This window comes from Echinops telfairi, unplaced genomic scaffold (genome assembly GCF_000313985.2).
Source record: "Echinops telfairi isolate 266 unplaced genomic scaffold, ASM31398v2 ScPeMD7_5;HRSCAF=22, whole genome shotgun sequence".
NCBI classification, from domain to species: Eukaryota; Metazoa; Chordata; class Mammalia; order Afrosoricida; family Tenrecidae; genus Echinops; species Echinops telfairi.
This window is the reverse complement of record NW_022103901.1, coordinates 28,832,598-28,841,593: the sequence shown is the minus strand read 5'-3', so window position 1 is coordinate 28,841,593 and position 8,996 is coordinate 28,832,598. Positions and strand designations below refer to the sequence as shown.

Below are 8,996 nucleotides of genomic sequence, written 5' to 3'. Positions count from 1 at the left end.
CCGCGCGCCGCAAAAATAGCCTTTGGCCGGATTAGCGCGTCCCGGCGGCCTGAGCGCGCGGCCAGCCCGGCCCCAGCCCCCGCCGACAGCTGAGGGTCCCGGAGTCCAGGGGTGCCAGGCGTGTCCGGGCACCCCACGTTCCCCTTCCGGCCGCAGCGGGCGGCGTCTCGGCCTGGAACTCACTCGGGCTCCGAGGGCGGAACTTTCCGGGATCGACCCAAGATGGGAATCGTGCCCTAGTCGGAGCCGTGGCCACCCGGGCGGGGGTACGGACGCGTCTTCCGTTACAGCCACTGCCCCCGCCTGTCAGCCGCGAACCAGGAGCCAGGAACCGCGTCCCAAAGCCCCCGCCCGGACCCGAGCGGCAGGCCGCGCCGCAGCCTGCGGCCACTGCCCAGTGCTTTGGGCAGAAGGGCCTGTTCCGAAGTGGGGTGACAGCTGGACCCCAGCGCTTTGGGCAGGGGGTCGGGAAGCTGGCTGTTTGTCCAGCTGGGCCTGTCTGTGAGGCCTCCCACCCAGGCATCCTCAGCCTGCATGGTTGTTCCACTGTGAGTCTGTGTGTCTGTCAGGGTGGGTGGGGCTTGGGTCTGGAGGTCCGGGGCTCCAAGCTGGCATCGCCCCCACCCCCACCCCACCATGAGACTTCCTGGTGAAGACAACATTCGAGGATGAAACTGGCTTTTCAGGTTTGGCCCCGCTGGATGGGTTGCTGGGCAGTCCCTTCCTGGGTCTCCCCACCCTTTGAACTACCCTCAGCCCCCTGGCCCCCAACCCATACATGGGAGGCAGCTGGAGGGTGGGTGTCCAGCACTGGCTGAGGGGTTCCCTAGACTAAGACTTTCACCTGCCTGGGTCCTCTGAGATGGGGTAAGGGGTGCAGGGATTGCTGGCCCCAGACTGAAGGCCCCTTGCAGCCCCCCTTTGCTGCCTGTCCAGCCCACCCTCTGCCCAGACAGGCCACCCACCTAAGACTGAGCTGGGGCCCCTATTCCACTCCCTCCTTCCCTCCCAAGAACCACCTTGGGCTCCCGGATCTTCCCAGCCCCAGGGGCTCTTTGGAGTTCCTCAGCTCTGTCCCTGGGATGTGAGGCCCCCTCCCACTGGCTCCAGTTCGCCACTGTCCCCACCGGGTATCAGTGACAGGCTGACTCTCAGCCCAGACTGGAGTTCCTGGATTTCTGGGGGAGACAGACCTGCTTTATGGGCTGGGGGTGTTTGGGGGCAGCTTCCTCTTCCGCCAGTGGAGATGCCTGGCGGGAAGTGGCCAGCATGGGGGTAGGGCGCCTGTTCCCACAGTCCAGAGCCCGCCTCCCCTTTCCCTAGGGCTTTGGCCAGGCTCTGCAGGGCCTAGAGCCTCTGTCCCCTTTTACCCTCAGTTCCTGGACTGGCCAGGGGAGAGGTTTTTAACCCAGTCAAGGTTCTGGGAAAGCCTGGCTCCTCCCTCTCAGGGTCTGGGAAGGTTCACTGGGGTCAGGCAGAGTCAGAGTCAAAGCAGGTGTGGGGGTGTTGTCCTCCTCGGGCCACCCACAAGGAGTATTTATGGGGGCCAGCAGGGTCCTTCTGGGGCATTGTATTGGGGTGCAGCCTCTCCTAGCTCCAGCCAGACCTCTGATTAGGAGCCCAAAGTGCCCATCTCTGAGGGCAGAGTCCTAGCCCCTGGGGGAGGCTGTGGGGTCAGGGACTTCTGTCTGGCCATATGTGTGGGCTGGACAGTGGACAGACCCTGCCTCCCCACCCCAGGGCAGTCATTGCTCCATGCTTGTGGCTCCTCTGCCGGCTGGTGGCCAGGCCTCTACTCAAAACCCCATTGCCTCCTGGGAAGCTGGCAGTGACTGTATTTTGGGGACCCTGGGTCAGTAGAAGGCTGTCTGTGTCGCAGAGGCCTGGCATTAATGTGAGTGCCCTCACAGATGAGGGCACAGAGGCACCAAGGAGCCAGGCGCATTTCCTCGGCTGCCCAGCAGCGTGTGAGGAAGTGGACTCCAGGCTGCTGCCCAGCTGGTGGCCCTCACACCAAGGGAGATCCTGAGCTGGGGGTCAGATTGGGCATCAGGCAGAAGTCACGATCAGAGACTGGGGTGCAAACAAGGAGTCCTGGGGAGCTAGCCCTCTTGGTGAGCTAGCCCGGTGAGCTGAGGACATGACTGGGCAGGTGTCCCAGGGTGGGGCCTGTGCCCCAGCTGACCTCGGTGGCATGGTGGACAGCCCCCTGGGTGGGGCCTAGGGGGGTGAGGCTTGGGGCCCGGCTGTCCATGCCCCAGCCAGCCATCCTGCTGGAATTGTCCTGAGGGTGTGGGGGGCCGGCCCGAGTGGCTCCCGCTGCTTGAGAAGATGAGGGTCCTTTTTCCAGGCCCCCCATAACCTCACTTCCCTGCCCACACCTGTCACTTGGCCATCTCCTCTCCCTCACTCCTGAGCCAACTCCAGCTGGTGGTCACTTCTCTTGAGTCTTGGACACCTCAGCATGTCCTCCCTGCACTGCTTCCTGTCACCTGACCTGTGGCCGGCCTGAATTTTATTCCTGTGAGATTCCCTGTGTAACTCCACTGGTGGCTGCCAGGCCTGGGGCTGGGCTGGACAGGGGGTGGCTAGGCAGTGTGACCCTGGTGCTGTGGAGATGCGGTTGGAATTCCCCATGAGGGGCTGCTCAGAACAAGAGCCCACTGTGGGGCTGCGGCAGGGGTGGCAAACACTGACCCACTGTCTGCTCCACACCCTCCCAGCCCAGCCCTTTGTCTGCCCTGGGCCTGCCCCCGCCTGCCTGTGGACCCTCTCACGAACCCCACCCACATGAGATCCAGATGGGGTGCTGGGCGTAGGGGGCCACCGCCCCATCACAGAGAGTGGGCATCCAGGGAAGGGAGGGTTCAGGCGAGAGGGGCATAGTATGGGTTCAGCCTCGGGCCTGCACTGGACGCCTGCCCTCTGTGGCCGAGTCCCCCCTCTGCACAGAATCTGCCTGCCCCTCCTGCAGCTTCTAGAATCAGGGTGTGCACCCTGAGGATAGAGGGGAGCAGCAGGGATCAATCTTGCGACAGAAAGCCGTGTGTGTGTGTGTGTGTGTGTGTGTGTGTGTGTGTGTGTCCCCAGTAGCAGGAGGTCCTCTTTGTTCCTGGGTGTGGAGGCTCTTAGGGGTGGCTACCCCGCTGGTCTACTAACTCTCCCCCTTTATAGCTGACAGCAGTTTTTTTGGGGGGAACATTAGTCACTTTTTAGGCTGAGCCATGTGGTAATGAGAGGGGAGGTTATGGATGACCCTGTCCCCCAGCCTCAGGCACAATGGAGGCCCCTAAATTGCTAAGGCGGTCTCTGTCCTGTCCAGCACTTAGTACTACCCCATAGGGGGGTTCTGAATGAGAGAGCGCCACCCCTCCAGGCACACAGTTGTCACCTCTGCGGCTGAGCAGCAGGACACCTGGGCACTGAGCACAGGAAATTTGGCTGGGTCATAGGGTCTGGCTGGGGCTAGGTGCCCAGGCCTGTGAGGACTAAATGGGTGGCCCTAAGCCCTCTTGCATGCTGCTGCCGGGCATGTGGCGCCACCTGGTGGCAGCTTCAGGCTCTGCAAGGCTGCTGCCACACCTGCTACCCCTCTCCAAGTCTAGGAGGCCTCACCTGCCAGGGTCACCCCAGCCCACCCTTCAGCGGGTTCTGCAGGTCTGGAAAGGAAGCATGGTGGGGGGGGGGGCTCCTGTCTACATCCCTTTAGTCCTCGGCTGATGTGCTGTGCGCAAATTTGGTCACCCTGGACCACATGGTGTGTGTGGCGTGTGTGGGGGTCCACATCAACAGGGCAGTCAGCCTCATGGTCATGACTGAGCCCTGCTTGTGCCCCCAGCTCCCGTGCACCATGACTGAGGCCTGCAGGGACAGCACCAGCAGCCTACAGCGTAAGAAACCGCCCTGGCTGAAGCTCGACATCCCAGCTGCAGCGGCCCCGGCCACGGAGGAGGCCAGCTTTCTGCAGGTAAGCCTGGGCCAGCAGGGGCTCTGGGGACTGCCCTCACTGGCTCTCTCACTCCAGCCCCTTTCCCAGCCCCTGAGACGCCAGGTTTTCCTCCGGAGTGTCAGCATGCCTGCCGAGACGGCCCGAGTGCCCTCGCCCCACCCGGAGCCCCGGAGGCCTGTGCTGCAGCGTCAGGCTTCTATCACACAGACCATCCGCAGGTACCACTTCTGGGAAGCTGCAGCTGGGGCAGGCCCCCGGCACACGTCATCCTTGCTCTCTTGTGCCTCCAGCACCCACTACACCCCACGGCTCCCCTCAGCCTTTCTCTTGTTCTGTCTCCCCCATCCCCACTGCCGGCCCACCCAGCAACCGACAGGTTCGCTTTGAGCATGTCCACACGCTACCTGTGTGGGGCCCCCGGGGTGCCCGCAGGGCCCTCCCGCAGCGCCGGTCTCTCTCCCGGTCCCTGCTCAGGTACTCACAGCGCATGTGTGTGCCGACGTGTGCATGGTGTGCAGCCTCAGAGAGGGTCTTTCCAGCAGGGCAGCTGAGCCCCGAAGCTCCTAAGGGCAGCTGCTGGCCACGTCTCAGTCTGCATGCCCCAATGCTGTGGGCTGCCTGCAGCAGCCACTATGTTGGGGGTCCCCTTGGCCATAGTGGCTACCTGGGTGGGCTCTTGGGTGACATGCTCACCTGAGCAAGGTGGTTGTGTTTCAAGTGGGAATTCTGAGTGGGCTTTGACTTGGCAGGGTAACCAAGGCCGGGCTGTTCTTCCGTCTGTTTAATCAGACCTTGCCTGCTGGACCTGTGCCCAGGAGGAGGGCTTGGGGGCTGAGGAGGGGCCCTGGTGGCATTGTGCTCCCGTGGCAGGGGCACTGCCGACTGGTTCGGCGTGAGCAAGGACAGTGACAGCACACAGAAATGGCAGCGGAAGAGCATCCGACACTGCAGCCAGCGCTATGGGAAGCTGAAACCACAGGTCATCCGGGAGCTGGACCTGCCCAGCCAGGACAATGTCTCCATGACCAGCACCGAGACGCCTCCCCCACTGTATGTCGGGCCGTCCCAGCTGGGCATGCAGAAGGTGGGCGTGCCTCCTGCCCCACTCCCGACAGCACCCCACGCTCCCCTGCACTGGGGTTGGGGGTGGCAGTTTGTGGATGGCAGGAACTCAGCCAGTGGTCATCTGATGGCCCCTAACCCTAACCCTTGGGGAAAGGGGCCTTGGGGTGGGGTCCCAGGCCAAGGGGGTAGTCTTAGGGCCCATGGGAAGAACTGACCCCACTCCACTCAGGCCCCGGTAGGTTTGGTAGTCACAGAGCCCTCCCGGTGCCTGCTCTAGCGTCTGACTCCGCTGTGTCCTCTCCTCCGCACAGATCATCGACCCCTTGGCACGCGGACGGGCTTTCCGCCTGGCGGATGACACCTGCGACGGCTTGAGTGCGCCTCACACACCTATCACGCCAGGCGCAGCCTCCCTTTGCTCCTTCTCCAGTTCCCGCTCCGGCTTCAACCGGTTCCCTCGGCGGCGGAAGCGAGAGTCTGTGGCCAAGATGAGCTTTCGGGCTGCCGCTGCGCTGGTGAAGGTGAACCCGGTGACATGTGCTGACTGTGTGGCGTGGGCAGTCCCTCCCGCGCCGCACTCACGCCCCCCACTCACGCGCAGGGCCGCTCGGTTCGCGACGGCGCAGGGCGCAGGGCCCAGCGCCGCAGCTTCACCCCGGCCAGCTTCTTGGAGGAGGACACGGTGGACTTCCCTGATGAGCTGGATACGTCCTTCTTCGCCAGGGTAAGGTCCCGGTGCCGGTGCCTCCCACCTCGCGCCAACACCGGGCCCTGATCGCGCCTGTTTGCTTAGGAAGGAGTCCTCCACGAGGAACTGTCCACCTACCCGGATGAGGTTTTCGAGTCCCCGTCCGAGGCGGCGCTCAAGGAGTGGGACAAGGCCCCCGAGCAGGCCGACCTCACGGGTGGGGCCCTGGACCGCAGCGAGCTCGAACGCAGCCATCTGATGCTGTGAGTAGCGCGCCCTGCGCACCTGCTGGGGTGGGCACAAGGCCCACAGGGCTCAGGGGAGAGGGCTCCCCGTGTCTCTGGGAGCCAGCCTGACCACCGTGACTGGGGACTCAAGGCTGGGCGTGGAGGAGTCCGCAGGAGGATGCCAGAGGCAGCTCCTGGTTCCCTGACTCCATTAAGCCCCGAGGGGTCTGCCAGGGCCCCCGCTGGGAAGGGACCACAGGAGGACTCTCTCGGACAGAGGCTGACTGCGGCCCCTTCCAGGCCCCTGGAACGAGGCTGGCGGAAGCAGAAGGAGGGCGGCCTGGCGGCCCAGCAGCCCAAAGTCCGGCTGCGGCAGGAGGTGGTCAGTGCGGCAGGTCCGCGGCGCGGCCAGCGTATTGCGGTGCCAGTGCGCAAGCTCTTTGCCCGAGAGAAGCGGCCGTACGGGCTGGGCATGGTGGGCCGCCTCACCAACCGCACGTACCGCAAGCGCATCGACAGCTACGTCAAGCGGCAGATCGAGGACATGGATGACCACAGGTGAGCAGCGGGTGGGCGGGGCCTGAGCGGGGCCTGGGGGCGGGGCCCGCTGACTCTCGGCCCACGCAGGCCCTTCTTCACCTACTGGCTTACGTTCGTGCACTCGCTCATCACCATCCTGGCCGTCTGCATCTATGGCATCGCGCCTGTGGGCTTCTCACAGCACGAAACAGTGGACTCGGTGAGCCCCCGGGTGTGTGGGCTCGGACCAGCACCCCGCCAGCGCCTGAGGCCCCGCCACCCGCTTGATACACGCTCTTACGCAGGTGCTGCGGAACCGCGGCGTCTATGAGAACGTCAAGTACGTGCAGCAGGAGAACTTCTGGATTGGACCTAGCTCGGTGAGGAGAGCGGGTCTGCGGGGCGAGGGTGGCCGGGCAGGGCTCGGGGCCGGCCATGGTGCCATGTGCCGCTCTCTCACCTGTAGGAGGCTCTCATCCACCTGGGTGCCAAGTTCTCCCCCTGCATGCGCCAGGACCCGCAGGTGCACAGCCTCATCCGCACGGCACGCGAGCGCGAGAGGCACTCGGCCTGCTGCGTGCGCAACGACCGCTCGGGCTGCGTGCAGACCTCGGAGGAGGAGTGCTCGGTGGGTGTGTGTGCAGGGCTGCCGCCTTCTCTGTGCCATGTGTTCATGGGGAGCCTGTAGGGCACCGCTGCCAGGTCTGCGCAGGTCCCCTGCACAGTCCTCCTGTACGCCCCCCAAAAACTGCCCTTCCAGCGCAGCACTCTTAGACCACTTTGGTGTGTGGCATCTTGGTGTGTCCCCCTGAGCACGTGTCCCTTTTGTGTGCATGTGTCTTTCTTAGTCATTAAGTAATTTTTTTTAAAAGTCCCATCCATTGCTTAAGGTCATAGTTCATACCACTTCCTTCATTTGGTGCTGATTTGCAATTTTAACAATACAAATTATGCTGTTGAAAAAAACGTCCTCTGGATCAGACACTCTGGAGGCCGAGCTGTGGGGTCAGAGGGTGCCAGCCCCTGCTCCCACCCTCAGGATCTGAGCAGTTCATTTGGACCCTTCGCTACCTGAGCCCTCTCGCTGCCAACTTGGGGCTGAACCCATGTCTCTCACAGTCCACCCTGGCTGTTTGGGTTAAGTGGCCTGTCCACCCCAGTGCCCCAGACCTTGATGGCCGCAAGAGGCAGTTTGGTTCCGTCTGCCACCAGGACCCCAGGTGAGTCCCCGAGGCTACTCACCTATGGGGACAGGGCTGTACAGTAGGTGGGTCTGACTAGGTGCTGTGATCACGCAGGGTGTGTGATGAGCCCTCTTCCGAGGACCCTCATGAGTGGCCTGATGACATCACCAAGTGGCCGGTGAGTGCGGATCCTTAGGGTGCCACCTTCTTGTTGGGTGGGATCAGCGTCACAACTTTCCCATCTGTGAGTCCTAAGGCTTTCACTGAGGCCTCTTAGCAGATGGTCTGAGCGGGGGCGGCGGATGTGGAGGCCAGTAGCATCGTTCTAACTAGAGATGGTTGGGCTGGGACTCAGGGTGTGGGTGCAGTGGCCTGGGCAAAACCCAGGGTGGGCCCTGTTCTACCCTCAGAGCCGCCTGCACCCCAAGTGTGGAATGAGGTGCAGGGTTGGGGGAGGCCATTACCCTGCTCCTGTTCATCCCCATCTCTGACCCAGATCTGCACGAAAAGCAGTGCCGGGAACCACACCAACCACCCCCACATGGACTGTGTCATCACCGGCCGCCCCTGTTGCATCGGCACCAAGGGCAGGTGCGTGTGTCTCTAGGAGGGAGCGCACACAGGCTTGTGTGTGTTCACAGGTGCCTGGGAGATGGGTGCGTATGCATGTGTGTGCAAACTTGCAGAACAGGGTGGACACATGCGTGCAGGCACAAAGAGGGACATGTAACTGAAGCAGACTTAACCATCTGCAGCCACTGAAGGCAGGCAGGATTGGCGTGTGCCCCTTTGTCCTGGGGCCTTAGTTCTCTGACACAGGATACCCTCCCACCTGGCCCTGTCTTGACAGGTGTGAGATCACCTCCCGGGAGTACTGTGACTTCATGAGGGGTTACTTTCATGAAGAGGCCACCCTCTGCTCACAGGTAAGGATTGGGGCAGAGAGTGAGGTGCTCACCCCCCTCCTGGGTGCTGACAGCCCTTCTGTGCAGGTGCACTGCATGGATGATGTTTGTGGGCTCCTGCCCTTCCTCAACCCCGAGGTCCCTGACCAGTTCTACCGCCTGTGGCTGTCGCTCTTCTTGCACGCAGGGCAAGTGACACCCTGGGCGGGGTGGGTGTGGGTGTGGAGCGGCCAGGCTGGAAGAGCGTGCCCACTCTGCTGGCTGAGCACCCCCTGCCCTCCCCACCTCAGGGTCCTGCACTGCCTGGTGTCCGTGTGCTTCCAGATGACCATCCTGCGGGACCTGGAGAAGCTGGCTGGCTGGCATCGCATCTCCATCATCTACCTGCTGAGCGGCATCACTGGGAACCTGGCCAGCGCCATCTTCCTGCCGTACCGGGCTGAGGTGAGCCTGCGGGGC

At 63.2% G+C, this 8,996-nt stretch overlaps 1 protein-coding gene across 1 annotated transcript in view; it reads left to right on the top strand.

Moving 5' to 3' along the window:
• The first annotated feature begins 2,302 nt into the window (after positions 1-2,302).
• RHBDF1 (rhomboid 5 homolog 1) overlaps positions 2,303-8,996 on the top strand; it is a 7,559-nt gene continuing 865 nt past the window's right edge. The window contains exons 1-18 of the mRNA XM_045286013.1: positions 2,303-2,523; positions 3,839-3,967; positions 4,037-4,167; positions 4,316-4,423; positions 4,820-5,033; positions 5,326-5,535; positions 5,616-5,738; positions 5,808-5,965; positions 6,230-6,487; positions 6,557-6,668; positions 6,754-6,828; positions 6,915-7,076; positions 7,568-7,668; positions 7,747-7,810; positions 8,129-8,223; positions 8,483-8,558; positions 8,625-8,725; positions 8,828-8,981. Of these exons, the coding sequence (XP_045141948.1) occupies positions 3,851-3,967; positions 4,037-4,167; positions 4,316-4,423; positions 4,820-5,033; positions 5,326-5,535; positions 5,616-5,738; positions 5,808-5,965; positions 6,230-6,487; positions 6,557-6,668; positions 6,754-6,828; positions 6,915-7,076; positions 7,568-7,668; positions 7,747-7,810; positions 8,129-8,223; positions 8,483-8,558; positions 8,625-8,725; positions 8,828-8,981 (2,259 nt within the window). The 5' untranslated portion in view covers positions 2,303-2,523; positions 3,839-3,850. The remainder of the gene's footprint in view (positions 2,524-3,838; positions 3,968-4,036; positions 4,168-4,315; positions 4,424-4,819; positions 5,034-5,325; positions 5,536-5,615; positions 5,739-5,807; positions 5,966-6,229; positions 6,488-6,556; positions 6,669-6,753; positions 6,829-6,914; positions 7,077-7,567; positions 7,669-7,746; positions 7,811-8,128; positions 8,224-8,482; positions 8,559-8,624; positions 8,726-8,827; positions 8,982-8,996) is intronic.